General features: G+C 49.7%; 1 protein-coding gene across 1 annotated transcript in view; it reads right to left on the reverse strand.

Moving 5' to 3' along the window:
- The window catches only part of UNC45A (unc-45 myosin chaperone A), a 277,165-nt gene that overhangs the window by 135,269 nt on the left and 126,188 nt on the right, over positions 1-15,708 (reverse strand). Inside the window, exon 12 of the mRNA XM_086958180.1 lies at positions 13,186-13,327. Within this exon, the coding sequence (XP_086814306.1) occupies positions 13,186-13,327 (142 nt within the window). The remainder of the gene's footprint in view (positions 1-13,185; positions 13,328-15,708) is intronic.

Here is a 15,708-nt window from a genome sequence, read left to right on the forward strand (position 1 = left end):
GCAGCTTGCTGTTTGGAATGTACATCTACACAGTAGTGTTTGGTAAATGTATGTATGGTTGCCCATGTGGCTGCTCTACAAATTTTGTGTAAAGGAATGTTTCCTAGGAAAGCCTTGGATGCCCCTAGTTTGCGTGTAGAATGTGCCCTAGGGGGAACTGTTAAGGTGCGTTTTGCTTTTAAGTAACATATCTGAATGCACCTAACAATCCATCTGGCTAGCCCCGATTTAGAAGTAGGGTTGCTTTTGTGTTGTGGTGAGAAAGCAACAACTGTTTTGTTTTCCGAAATGCTTTAGTTCTATCTATGTAATATAGTAGAGCTCTTTTGACGTCTAGAGTATGCAAGGCCCTTTCAGCAACCGTCTGTGGGTTTTGAAAAAACACCGGCAGGTCTATTGTTTGATTTATATGGAACTGGGATACCACTTTTGGCATGAATTTTGGGTTGGTTCTGAGAACTACCCTAGTTGCATGTACTTGAATGAATGGCTCCTAAATAGTTAGGGCTTGCAGCTCACTAACTCTTCTAAGTGAAGTAATGGCAATAAGGAAAGCCACTTTCCAAGTAAGAAATTGTAGTTCGCATGAGTGTAGTGGTTCAAAAGTTGGTCCCATAAGTCTGGTTAAAACGATGTTCAAATTCCAGACCAGTGAAGGCGGGTGCCTTGGGGGAATTACTCGTTTAAGTCCCTCCATGAATGAATAATTGCTGGCACTCTATTTAGTGAAAGGTGTTGCCTGTTTTGGAGATATGCTGCTAACGCAGCTAGATGTATCCTGATGGATGAGTAGGCTAAGATGCAACGTTGTAGGTGCAAGAGGTAGCAAATGATGTTTTGTGTGGAAGCGTCTAATGGGTTTATGTTGTTCTTTCTGCAGTAAATGACGACTCGTTTCCCCTTTGCTGCATAACATGCCCTGGTAGTGGGTCTTCTTGCCTCTTTGATAATATTCATGCAGTCTGGAGGCAAGTTCAAGTATCCAAACTCTAGGATCTCAGGAGCCAGATCGCCAGGTTCAGCTGTTGCGGGTCTGGGTGTGGGATTTCGCCACGGTTCAGAACACTGGGTGTTAATCACAGTCTTTGATGAGGCACCACTGACAGTTCTAGGAACGTTGTGTACCATGGTTGCCTCGCCCATGTGGGAGCAACTAGGATAAGCGTCAGTGAATGTCGGCGCATTTTGCGTGCCACTAGCGGTATTAGTGGAGCTGGGGGAAAAGCGCAGGCAAATTTGCCTGACCAGTTCATCCATATCGCATTGCCCTGCGACTGCGGATGTGGGAACCTGGCGGCAAAGTGTTAGCATTTTGCGTTTTCGCTTGTGGCAAACAGATCTATCTCCGGTTGTCCCCATTTCCGGAAGAATGGTTGGAGCACATTGGGGTGAATCTCCCATTCGTGAATCTGTTGACTGTGCCTGCTGAGCAGGTCGGCCATCTGATTGTGTTTGCCTGGGAGGTGTTCTGCCATGAGAAACATGTTCCTTTGAATGGCCCATTTCCACATGCTTTAAGCTAGATGCGACAGCTTTGGGGAGTGTGTCCCTCCTTGTTTCTGGATATAATACATCGCTGTCATGTTGTCCGTCCGGATCAAGACTGTCTTGTTGCATAAGTGTTTTTTGAATGCTTTTAGTGCTAGGAAGATTGCCAACAACTCTAGAAGGTTGATGTGCATTTTTTTCTGTTGCATAGTCCATGGTCCCTGAACTTTGTAATGCAGGACATGAGCTCCCTAGCCTTGCAGGGATGCGTCCGCTGTCATCACTATTTGTGGGACAGGCTCTTGGAACAGTCGTCCTTTGCAGAGGTTTTGTGGATTCCACCAATGCAGAGAGTTGTATGCTCGACTGGTCACCAACACTAGGTCTTTTAATTACCCTTGAGCCTGGTTCCACTGCCTTGCTAGGCACTCTTGAAGCGGACGCATATGCAACCTAGCATGGGGACTATGAATATGCATGAGGCCATCATGCCTATGAGTTGCATAAACACTCGAGCTGGCAATGAGTGTTGGGGTCTGAACCTTAAGGTTTGCATTCCGTTTATTCGTGCTGCGTTGGGATATGCCTTTGCTGCTAGTGTATTTATTGTTGCTCCCAGGTACTGTTGTACGTGGGAGGGTTGCAGGTGGGATTTTGGGTAGTTTAGCGAAAAGCCCTGGCTGTGCAGGAGATGAATGATCTTTGACATGTGGCTGGCACATTGCTGGGCTGATGGCGCGTGTATTAGCCAATCGTCCAGATAGGGGTACACATGAATGTGTTGTCTTCTGAGATGTGCCGCCACTGTTGCCAGGCATTTGGTGAATACCCGTGGAGCTGTTGTTACACCGAATGGTAGGACTTTGAACTGGTAGTGCTGTCCTTGAATTGTAAACCTCAGATACTTTCTGTGAGCAGGGTGTATTGGTATATGAAAGTATGCGTCCTTGAGGTCTAGAGTTGCTATGAAGTCTCCCTGTTGAAGAAGCGGTAAGACTTGTTGTAGAGTGAGCATATGAAAATGCTCTGACAAAATGTACACGTTGAGGGGCCTGAAGTCTAATATTGGTCTGAGCGAACCGTCCTTTTTCGGAATGAGGAAATATAGTGAGTATACTCCTGTTCCCTGATGTTGTAGTGGGACTGGTTCTATGGCCCCCTTTTGTAGCATACTGATGACCTCTTGCTGCAGTAATGTTATATGTTCCTGCGACATTGTTGTTATTGTTATTGTTATCTGGATTTTGTATAGCGCCAAATCACTGTCAGGCCTCTAGGCGCTTCTGACAGATACAGCAACAAGAGATTGATAAGTAAGCAAGGGATTCAGATTATATCAGCCTAACTCACAGAGATCCAAAGGCATCTCTGAATTAAAGTGTCTTCAAAGATTTCCTAAAAAGGAGGAGGTTAGTTTCTTTACGAAGGGCCTCAGGTAGTTTATTCCACATTTGTGGGGCTTGGATTGAAAAGGATCTCCCGCCTTTGGTTGCCATTTTAAAGCGCGGACATGACAACAATTGGGAGTTAGAAGATCTTAAAGCTCGCTTGGGATTGTAGACTTCAAGCCTCTCTTTTATATAGGCAGGTGCCTGCCTATAAATTGCCTTATGGGCAATGCACAGGCTTTTAAATTCCACCCTTTGCTTTATGGGGAGCCAGTGTAGCCTGTGCAATAATGGGGAGGCATGGGTCTGTCTGGGTAATCTAAAAATTAACCGTGCTGCATCATTCAAGGTGACCAGCAGGCGGTTAATCAGATTTTTTGGCAGACCTAGATATAATGCATTCCCATAGTCGATCCTGGAGACTATAGTTGCCGAGACAATGGTTCGGAGCATGTTTAGGGAAAGTAAGGGGACTAACTTTCGCAACTGCCTAATCAGGTTAGTACAAGTTCCAACGACGGAGGATACTTGGCTGGTCATTGAGAGCTCCTGGTCGATCTTAATACCAAGGCTCTTTACGCTAGGGCATGGCTTTGGGGTCGGTCCAAGCTCTTGGGGCCAAAACAGATCATTCCAAGGTGAGGTGGCAGTTGAAACTACCAGGACCTCCGTTTTATCTGGATTAATTTTTAACAGATTCGGACGGTGTACGGGTGGTATGTTGGGTGGTGTTGACGTGAGTTCTAGGCAATAGCCATGTTGGATAATTTGCCTTACCCACCTGTCTGTAGTGATGTTTAACCAGACTGGCAGGAATTGTTGTAGTCTTCCCCCGACCGGTGTTATATGGTCTGGGGGTAGTGGCAAGAAGTCACTGTTTGGTGTTAGTGGAGGATCTATTGGAATTGCCGCCACGACCCCTGCCCTTTGTGTTATTTCCTCTGTATCCACCTCCGTTAGTGTTTTTATTGTATGTGGATTGCGTATTAGTTTTGTAAGCGGAGGATTGCTGTGATGTGTTACCTCGTGCCATCCCTCTATAACTGGAGCGACGAAAGGAGCCTCTGTGTTGTTGGGACTGAAGGGCTCCCATGGACTTTGCTGTTTCGTTGTCCTTTTTCATTTTGTCCAGAATTGAGTCAACTGCTGGACCAAACAAAAAATCTGGATTTATAGGCCGGTTAAGAATTGTGGCCTGTACTTTGTTTTTGAATCCAGATATGCGAAGCCATGCGTGCCTTCTAAGCAGCACTCTTGTGTTAATAGGTCTGGCAGCTGTATCTGCCGCGTCTGGAGCACACTTAATGGAGGCATTGGTGATGAGCTTTCCCTCCTGTATAAGTTCATCTGCCTGCTCTTTGTAAGGCTCGGGTAAATGTTGGAGAAATCCTTCTAAAGTGTCAGTGTGCCCGGTCATACCTGGCCAGCAAGGCCTATGTATTGGCTATTCTCCATGAGTTTGCTGCTTGAGCTGCTTCTCTTTTGCTTGATGCTTCTAAAATCTTCGACTCCTTGTCTGGAGGAGGAGCCTCATCAGTTGTTTGTGAATTTGCAAGCTTTCGTGCGTTGGATACCACCAATGAATCAAAAGGCATTTGTCCCCTGATGTATGTAGGGTCTACTGGTGCAGCCCTATACTTCTCTATTCTAGGGTTGATGACACGTGCCCTAGCGGTGTCTTTGAAAATGTCATTTGCGTGCTTTAGGACCCTTTTTAACATGGGGAGTGTTTTGACACCACATTCTGATGTTGCCAGTGTGTCAAATAGAAAGTTCTCTTCTATAGCATCAGAATGCATTTCTACATTATGGTAGGTTGCAGCTCTGTCTATTAATGAGTTAAAAGCCACTGTGTCTTCTGTGGGTGATGGCTTAGCTGGGTATACAGTAGGGTCTGTCAAGGGTAGAGCCCCCTCATTGTCTGGCTCACCTCCATCCCCTCATGGTTGTGTATTGGGGTCTACATATGGGTTTTGTATATCTCCAAAACCCCCCTCTGCATCCTGATCCTCATCTAGGTTGTAGTCAGAGCGTGCAGGTGAGTGTGGCGTGTATGGAGTAGCAGGCATAGCTGGAGAGATAGGTTGGAAAAGAATAGTAGAGGTAGCACAGTCTCTTTTCTTTTTGAGGGGAATTTTTGACAAGCCTTCACTTAACACTGGTCTTTTCTTCCTTCTATAAACAGTCACCTTCCCAGTATTTGGGTCAATATATAGTTTTGATCTCCTCTTCCACAGTTTTTTGCTATGGCGCCGTAGTTTTTGGTTTGTCCTTTTCCGGTTCGATACCTTTATTTGGTTCGACCGCTTTCGTGCCTGGATTGGATTTTGAGGTTTGCCGACAGGTTTTGTCGGTCCGACGTCTTTTACTGGCTTTACCACTGTTTTTCGACCGAGCGCTTTCGTCGGTTCGGTAACCTGTTAAGGTTTTAGAGTTGCATCTGGAGTTGTTTGTCTTGACTCGACGCCCCTTTTCGGATCGATAGTTTTCGGCTCGACCGATTTGGTGTGGTCTACTTTTGGTTTCTGTTTCGGTTCAATGACCGCCTTAGCCTTTTTTGTTCGCCGACGCCCTTTTTTTCTTTTTCGTCCGTTGAACCCGATTTGCTTGAGTCGACGTGCTTTGGCTTCGAGGTCGATTCAACAGCCCTTGGCTTTGAGGTCGATTCGCAGCCTTTGGCTTCGATATCGATTCAACGGCCTTTGTCTTCCAAGGTGTTGATGGAGCGCTAGCCCTTGGGTCGGCGCCCTTTGGCTTTATCACCTTTGGTTCGACGACGTTCGGTCCGAAGACTGTCGTGTCGATGAGTTTCGGTTTCGATGGGCTTGGCCTTGGAATAAGTGTCTCAGATGGCTCTTTTTGTATGTTCTTAGCCGGGTGGTATGGCGGGGCTGTAGAACCAGTATATTTGTCTTGGCTAAGGCCTGTTGGCGATGCCTCGACCTGAGCCTCTGATATTGGTGTAGTGTCTATATGGGGCGGTGTACTCACGGTTCGCCCCTCGTCGCCATTGGAGTCATCTTCGACAGCTACGATATCTTGGTCGTATTCTTCGTCCTGGACGCTTTCTTCGTCGTCGATGTAATAGTCGGAGTCGTGCTTGGAGAATTGATCTTCCGCTTGATCAGATTCTTCGGCGTCAACCAGTTCTTCTTCGTCGTCGAAGATATTCTCGGGCTCCTGTGCCGACCTCTGCATTTCTTGCCTTTGCGCCCGTCGATTCCGGATAGTCTTTTTGGATCGGAACTGGGCACAAGCTAGGCAGCTGTCTTCATTGTGATCTGGAGACAAGCATTTGTTGCACACTGGATGTTTATCGGTGTGCGGGAACTTAGAGTTGCACTGCGGGCAGTACTTGAATGGACTTCGTTGCATCGGCCGTCGGTTCACGTGGCGTCGAGAAGGCCTAGCGGCCTGATTCGACGACCGGAGTGGAAAGTAAAGTTAAAGAATGTTATCGGTACCGATCGCAAACAATACCGATGAAACCGAAGGCCTTTTGAAAAGTTTTCCGAACCTGGAGTGCTTGAAAGTGCATCCGAACCCAATGGCGGAAAAAAACAATCTGAGCATGGAGAGGATGCCCATGCGCACTGTAGTCCAAGGGAGGAGCCACCTATCTCGTCATACTTCGAAGACTCTTCCAGGACAACAATGTGCAATGATCTGGACCCAATACTAGGCGGTGATCTATGCACAGATATGAATTCAGCAGCCCACATGCCTCGAACCATAGTTTTATGTAGCGCTCAGCTGCCCCAGCCAAGGGGCGTCCCGGTGCTTTCACTAGCAAGGATGGAAACTGTCCCCACTGAAGCACAGCAGATGCTGCCATTGCGGGTGCTGGGATTTTGTCATTATGAACTCCACTGTATCATGATGGCTGGAAAGTCAACTGGAAAGTCTGGTATCAAACTTCTCAGCACATTAAAACCCACACTGATGCTATCGTGGGATTTAATGAAAAATGCACTGTGACTGGGTTCAGTTGAGTGTCGAAGCTGCCATATGAGGAAGTAATTTTGTTACAGAAGAATTTCGAAAGCTGGTTGCTAGTTGTGAGAAAGTGCCCTCTTCTTGCATGGTTGCCCCCACGTCTTGCCAAACTGCTGATGTACTTTGACTGAGTGGGCTCTGGGTTCCTTCCAAACAGGTACCCAGTGCCTATGTTCTTTCCCTAAACTGCATTGAGACAAAACCCAATTGGCACTCTTTGGCCAGATGTCAGTCCCTTGTAAATGGTGCCACAGGTACTGAGGCAGCTGTGGCCAGGGAAGGCCTCTAAGGGATGTAGCACTTATTGTGTTTGATGCTTCACTGAAAAACAGACACTGATTTCATGAGCAGTCAAGAGACAATTGGCGGTCACAAAGCTGAAGTGCTGTTTAAAAAGTCCTAAAAATCCTTGGAATACATTTTCCTGTTAGCTCCCATAATAAATATTAATTTGTATATTTTCCCAACTACAGGGTGAACATTTGCATGTACTTGTACCTGCTTTCCAGCATCAATGGGCTTTGGGTCGGTTTTGATGTACAAACCTACAAAGAAGTCTTGATTGGAACCATGATTGGCACAAAATGTGGCGATCAATTACCCCCTTAAAAACATTATTCTAGAACTGAGAAAGAAAAATGCTCTCGACTAGATAAACATAAAAAAAAATTTGAGCGATAAAGTAGCCTACCTGTTATACAAAAATCCCAAAGCTGGTTTAACCATATGCCGCTTCAGGGAAACGAAGGTGCCTCCTCAGTTTATTCAGATCATTCTCATTTTTCAGATGTGAAATAAAAGCATAATAATTTCCCGACCCACAGAGTTCGCACAGCGCAGACAGAAGCAACACAATATAATACTGCAATGACAACAAGAATTGGCAATGCAATAGGTCTCGCCGATGGGAGAACAATTGGCTTTGTCATTGGGGCTGGGTGGCTATAGGGGGTAACGAATGCATGTACATAACATGCGTACTGAGGCACTAGACATTTTTAATTTACCAATCTAACATGGTAGGCAGCAATGTTCGATCAAGTAATACTAAATGTAAAAAAAAAGTGAGCAGTCCAGCAGAAAGAAAGATGAAAAGCTGAGTGGACCCACCGGTCGAACACAGGCTCCTAATGTGGACGGACTAGTCCACTGAGCCATCGACTACAGAGTTTGGACCAGTGAGGGCTCAAGCGGTACAGTATTTGTGATGGCCCAACAAGCTCAGAGTGCAAACACCAGCTTAATGTGCGCTAACAAATTGGCGTAGAGGACTTTTGCTCCACGAGTGATGTGAGAGATAAGGTAACTTCTGCTCACCCCACACGCCGCACGGCTTCCCCTGTGCGTCCGTGACTCCCTCCTGCTGCCTGGAGCCTGCCGCTGGTGTGCCCCTGGGACTGGTATTGCTGTAAATTTTATTGTTGTGGCATTATTTTCTGTGGTTGTATTTTGTGATATTTTGTCTAGTTTTTCACCGTGCTCTTTACTGTTGTTCTCCCCCTGATTCCCTTGGCTTCCCCTTGCGCCCCTTGACCCCCCCGCCCCGCCCCACGCTTCCCGCCGCTGCTCCTACCTCCCACTTGTCCTCTTATTGAGGAAGCCACGCGGCAGTGGTTGTGACCTGACCTCTGGTCACCCCACACGCCGCACGGCTCCCAGTGTGCGTCCGTGACTCCCTCCTGCTGCCTGGAGCTCACCGCTGGTGTTCCCCTGGGGCTGGCATTGCTGTAAATTTTATTGTTGTGGCATTATTTTCTGTGGTTGTATTTTGTCTGGTTTTTCACCGTGCTCTTTACTGTTGTTCTCCCCTTGATTCCCTTGGCTTCCCCTTGCACCCCTTGCCCCCACCCGCCGCTGCTTCCCCGCCGGATTTTGCCTTCTGAAAACCCTTCCCTCGCCCATTGGCTGCCCCGCTCCCGCCTCCCAGCTGCTCCTCCCTCCCACTTAGCCTCTTATGGAGGAAGCCGCGCGGAAGCGCAGCGGATGCGCTTTCGGTGAGCTGCTGGCGCACCGAAAGTGCGCCAAAGGCAAGCCCGTCTGCGCCCGTCCGCTCCTGGACCGCGCCAGAACCCCTGGCCCCCGCTGCACCCAAAGCACCGACTGAGATACGACTCCGCCACCCTCAACGCACTCAACACCGGACGAACAGCCGCATGCTACCAAGCCACCCCGAAGCGAACCCATGGACCCTTAACCTGTCAAGCCCGCAAATACACATGCCTCCGAACCTGCAGACCACCCACCGGACCTCCTGGACACTACAGCACCAGACGTCGCCTTCCTCACGGAAACCTGGATGAACGCTTCCTCGGCCCCAGACATCGCCATAGCCATCCCGGACGGCTACAAGATCACCCGGAAAGACCTCGTCAACCTAACCGGAGGAGGAATCGCCATAGTCTACAGCAACACCATCAACATCACGACCATCACCGAAGACACACTCTCCGCCGCCGAACACCTACACTTCAGGATTCACACCGACCCCAAGACCACCCTTAGAGGAACACTCATCTACAGACCCCCTGGCCCATGGGCACAATTCTGCGAAACCATTGCCGACTTCATCAGCCCGCACGCCCTAGCCTCACCAGAATACATCCTCCTGAACTTCCACCTGGAGAAGAACAGCGACAACAACACCACCACCCTGCTCGACAACCTCGGACTCAAGCAACTGGTGAGCACCCCCACCCACATTGCTGGCAACACACTCGACCCCATCTTCTCCGCCAGCAACCATGTCTCCTTCAGCTACTCCTCCGTACTACACTGGACCGACCACAGATGCATCCACTTCACCTTCAAAAAGAATACTCACCACCATCGCACATAACAAATCCCCCGCAGATGCTGGAGCAAAATCACCACAGACCAGCTCCTCTCATCACTGAGCCAGAACCCACCAGCCAACATCGCTGACACCAACAACGCAGCCCACAACCTCACACAGTGGATCACCAACTGTGCCGACAACCTCGCACCACTCAAGAACCCCCTAGGCATGACCAGCAACAGGAAAACTCCATGGTTCACCGACGCCTTCAAAGAATCAAAGAAATCCTGCCGAACCCTCGAAAAAACCTGGCGCCACGAACGAACTACAGAAAACATGACAGCCCTTAAGATCGCCATCCGTGAACACCACCAGCTGATCCGCTCCACCAAAAGGACATCATTCAAAGAGCGACTAGACAACAACACCCACAACAGCAAGGAACTCTTCAACATCATCAAAGAGCTCTCCAACCCCACCGCCAGCAACAACGACATCACACCGTCACAAGAACTCTGCAACTCCCTCGCCACGTTCTTCCACCGAAAGATCGCAGATATACATGACAGCTTCGGACCCCAGAACCCGCCTCCAGTCACCGAACCAGCGACCCCCACCACCACGCTCAGCGCCTGGACCCCCATCAGCTCTGAAGACACCACCAACATCATGAACTCCATCCACTCCGGCTCCCCCTCGGACCATTGCCCCTATCACATCTTAAACAAAGCCGACACCATCATCACACCCCATCTCCGGAACATCATAAACCGCTCGTTTGCATCAGCCACCTTCCCCGAGAGCTGGAAGCACGCAGAAATCAACACCCTTCTGAAGAAACCCACAGCGGACCCCAATGACCTGAAGAACTTCCGCCCCATCTCCCTTCTTCCCTTCCCGGCCAAAGTCATCGAGAAGACCGTCAATAAACAGCTGACTGCGTTCCTCGAGGCAAACAACTCGCTCGACCCATCCCAGTCCGGATTTGAGCCAACCACAGCATCGAAACCGCCCTCATCACCGTCACCGACGACATCAGGACCCTGATGGACAATGGAGAAACAACCGCCCTCATCCTCCTGGACCTCTCGGCAGCCTTCAATACCGTATGCCATCGCACCCTAATAACCTGCCTCTTCACCATTGGGATCCAAGGAAAGGCCCTGGACTGGATCACCTCGTTCCTCTCCGACAGAACCCAGAGAGTCCACCTCCCTCCCTTCCGCTCAGAAGCCACCGAGATCATCTGCGGCGTACCCCAAGGATCCTCGCTCAACCCAACCCTCTTCAATATCTACATGAGCCCCCTCGCCACCATCGCACACAAACACAACATCATCTCCTACGCAGACGACACCCAGCTGATACTCTTCCTCACCAAAGACCCAGACTCCGGCAAAACTAACCTACAGGAAGGAATGAAAGACATCGCAGAATGGATGAAGCTCAGCCGCCTGAAGCTGAACTCAGACAAGACAGAGGTCCTCATCCTCAGACAATCCCCTTCCGCCAGGGACGACTCCTGATGGCCCACGGCGCTGGGCACCGCACCGACACCCTCGGATCACGCACACAACCTGGGATTCATCCTGGACCCCTTCCTCACGATGACCAAGCAAGTCAACGCCATCTCGTCATCATGCTTCAACACCCTACGCATGCTCCGTAAGATCTTCGGTGGATCCCCACCGAAAACAGAACGTCACCCAGGCCCTCGTCACAAGCCGACTGGACTACGGAAACACCCTATACGCAGGAACCACCCCCAAACTTCACAAACGACTACAACGCATATAGAATGTCTCCGCACGACTCATCCTTGACATCCCTCGCCACTGCCACATATCCGCCCACCTGAGAAACCTGCACTGGCTCCCCGTCAACAAGAGGATCACATTCAGGCTCCTCACCCATGTACACAAAGCACTCCACAGCATGGGCCCCGAATACCTCAACAGCCGCCTCTCGTTCTACACACCCACCCGCCAGCTCCGCTCCGCCAGCCTCGCCCTCGCCACCGTCCCACGGATTCGCAGAACCACCACCGGAGGAAGATAGTTCTCTACCTGGCGGGCAAATCATGGAACTCCCTCCCCGCACACCTACGAACTACCCAGGACCATCTCTCCTTCAGGAAACACCTCAAGACCTGGCTCTTCGAGCAGTAGTAGGCAGTATACTTTCGATCCAACCTCAACAGGCTTCTAAGGTTCTAGACACAAATACCTTGGAATTATAATATGTTATTGAGCAATCTGCTGATCAAAAACACTATTTTGTTTGGCGAATGTATTGTTAGATGTTTCCACTGCTGTGCATATTTCTGCCATTCTCTAATCCGCCTAGCAACCTCCGAACCCTATGCCTTCCGCACTGCAGTGACCCTGGGCCACCTGAGGCCACCTCTCCCTGCCCCACTGCCCAGCCGCAGAAGCCAGGAGCAACAGTCCCAAGTCACAACCGCCATCTTACAGGAAGAAGAGGGGTCGGCAAGGTGACAGGGGGCAAAAGTCACGCACTGTGAACTGCTGTCTGCCTCTCCCTCTAGGGCAAGGTGCATCTGAGGTGTCCCACGAGCGCCATTGGAACAGAAGCTCTATAGCAGTCACTTCCTACACTGGAACACAAACAACGCCGCCGGACATCTTGGATAGAAGGTGGATGTGCAAAAATATAAGTACTACGACTTTTATTGCCATAATATAAAAATTAGTAGATAAAATCAATTTACCTTTCATAGCTGAAAGCTTATTAATTATATATAAAATGTTGCTATGTTATTTTTGGAAAAACTGTGATTTTTATTAGAATACTATAAATCTAGATAATTTGCTAAACCATTTAACACTCTGACTTTATTACGCTTGACAATTGCTCCTTTTTTCTTGGAAATTAGTCTAGGGAATAGACTAACACCATTCCAACGTGGCTTCGGCAATAGCTTGATGGAGTTTTGCGAAGGCAGTCCTACTTTTATGTTGACCATTAATCCCTAGTCCGCAACAAATAAGAGAGAGCCTTTCAGAGCAGTGCATGGCGCTACTAGCTTCGACCTAAAAATGAGCCATCTGGTGGACAGGGGGGATTCTCTGTGCACCAAGTGTTCCCCTCATATCAACTTCACGCTGTCAAAAAGTCAAAACATACGTGAAAGTAGCATTCTTCTGTCATATATTCTTTTGAAATCCCATAAAAAATGGACCTGAGATAGGATGCGCCATTTACTTTGAAGCTTCAACATACATTACGTTTCTGCCTTGCCTGGCACCCTCTGTATGATCTTGAGCAACTGATTGAATTTAAATTCCAGTACGTAAAATTCACCCGAGCACGCAGTGGAATTAATCTCTGCAAAAATCCCCATCCAAATGCTAGAGCGAGTTTAAGAAAGGTGGTTTCCTAATGCAATGGTTCGTGAAGTCCTTTACATAGGGATTTGTGACAACATAAGCAGGTGATAGACAGAGACCTCTAGCAAGAGAAAAGTTTAGTCACTCATCTATTTAGAACTTCAAAATGTAGTGCTTCCCATTTTACCTTTGCTAACTCGAACATGGCTTTCATAGCTGCTTTATCCTCGACAAATTCCTCCTTTACATCTGCATCGAAGGTGAGGTATGCTAGTCCCTCCACTGCCCAGCGCCGCGTGCTGGCCTTTATCTCTTCATTACACAGCCACCTGTGGGGTAGAATACAAGGAGAAATTAATCTGATTATATCTGGTTCCATGGAGTAGGCTACTACTCTGAAATGTGTGACTTCCTTTAATAGAGGCAGGTGCAAGGTGCTCAGAAGACAGACGGATAGCAAGAAGAAAGCTTTTTCTTTTATGTTGCTATTCTTACAATGGAATCAATGGGAATATTTATTTAACAATGGATACTGATTATTAAATGTGAATATTTTGTAATTGTACATTGATACTGTTAGTGCAATCAATCCACTATGAAAGGACTGAAGAAAGTACCTTTGACATAAGTAGTTGTAAAATGAAGAGATATGATGAGCACAAGAGAATTATTATGATCCCGGAGAATACCAATAGTCAAAAGAAGGATTTACATTGGCTCTAAATTCCTGGTTCAAAACACTCCAGCCAGGGTCAACAGAAATACCCCTCTTTTAGGGGGCCAAATTGAACCCTGTGAAAAAGAAAAGGGACTTGTGCACTGTGTGACAGGCAAGGCACCCTATCTTTAGGGACTATAGCCTCCAGAGCTCATGCAAACAACAGATGAGACAGTGGGCGACCATGATGAGTGTCTCTCTGCAGTGTAATCCTAAGCAATAGTACATTATTCAAGAAGATCACAACATGAATATGGAAATGACGTAGATCAGTCATTTTCTTAGATGTAAAGCAAGTGTTTAAGCAATCTTCTAAGATATAACAAGATATAACAATAATAGTATTTTTTTCGGCCCAAACAGGCCACAGAATTGGTATGATTTCCCTTGACTAATCACACATTTTCCCAAATGAATGTGCCTGGTATGAAGCTTTGTGTTTTTCATACGCCACACTAAGGTCCTACACAGTCTGGTATCTCGGGTGCACTTTCCTACTATACAAAATATTAGAACATTGGAATATTGATAGCTCTATTGAAAACAATGGAGTGCTCTGGGCTTATAATGGCTGGTATAAGCCTGGAGCTCCAACATTCCAATGCTTCTTTGTTCAGGCTTGAAGGAGCTTGAGGGGAATTCAATCCCCTCGTGCTCCCTGAAGGCTTTGTTTTATTTGTTAGAACAATCTGCCCTCTAGTGGCAGAATGTTCTAATAGCCTTATAGCCCTTCGTAGCAGGGCTATACCAGCTATTAAAGTCCAGCTACCGGGGCGTGGCCAGGATGGCGGTGTGAGCGGACCTGCCTTGCTGAGCTCCCGCCGCCGGTCACTGAATTTAGCACCAACTTAGCACTTGCCCGGCCGTGAGCAGCCCCGGGGGGCCCCTGGCACCAGCGCCACAGCATCGGCGACCTTCTGGCCCGGTTCTGAGACCGGAGGCAGCCTGACCCTTGCGGTATTCGGCCGCGGAGACAGCGGCGGTTGGGGCCTAGCGCACTCCACGAGTCAGGAGCGCGAACGAGAGTGAGGCCGAGAAGGGAGGAGCCACAGAGCCGCCTGAGATCGCCCGAGGCGGGCATCAGCAGAGGCGGCGGGTCCGGCCCGCGCGGAGACGTGCAAGGCTTCTCACGGTCCCACGTGGAAGCTTCTGCGGACCGGCCGCCCCCATCGGTGAACGGAGCGGACACTGCCCGGGCTGCCGCCGGCTCCCGTCACCAGACCTGGCGGAGCCGACTGGAGGACCCGCGCGAGCCCCTGGACCCGACTCACAGCACGGTGGAGAAGAGGTACCGGGGGGGGGGGGGCGAGACAGTGACACCGGCCCCCCCCCTCGCAAAACGCCCGCGTCCCGACCCGCCTGGCCGGGAAAGAGTCAGCGCGAGAGGCGCGGTCCCCAGCAACAACCCGCCATCTTAGGCGTCCATGCACTGAGGCCGCGGTGGAGCGCGACATCGACCTGGCCCGCGCCCTGCGGCCGCTTGCACCGTGCGTTGCACTTGGGACCAGCCACCTTCCTGCCCACTTTCTCGCACTGCTGCCCTGCGGGACGGCCCTCGCGCCTGCACGGGATCCGCCCGGGGGCTGCGTCTGGGGGGCACAACGAGAGTGGAGCCATCCAGCCGCACACAGCGCCTGCCTGCACGAGGGGAGCTTGACAAATAGCCCAGCCCTGCCCTCTCACTCACGCTGTAGGCCTGGGCGGCGAATCCAGCACTAGCCCGGATACCGGCCTGAGGACACTCCTGAGCACCACGGCGAGAGGAGGACCACACCCCCCGGCGTAGCTCCCACCTGCGTGGAGAACCCCTAGCGGAGCCCTCACACCTGGGCCCTCACTGCGAGAGCCGCATTGCGATGCCGGCACCCGGCTGGACACATAACCAACACTCAGGGCGCGCCACCTCTACGCTACCCACGTGCCGGACGCCAAGACACACAGCGGCATCAGCGGCCTGGGCCAACGGTGCTAGTAGCGGCCTCTTGCTGGGCA

The sequence above is a fragment of the Lissotriton vulgaris genome, chromosome 2_1, assembly GCF_964263255.1.
Source record: "Lissotriton vulgaris chromosome 2_1, aLisVul1.2, whole genome shotgun sequence".
In the NCBI taxonomy this organism is placed as follows: Eukaryota; Metazoa; Chordata; class Amphibia; order Caudata; family Salamandridae; genus Lissotriton; species Lissotriton vulgaris.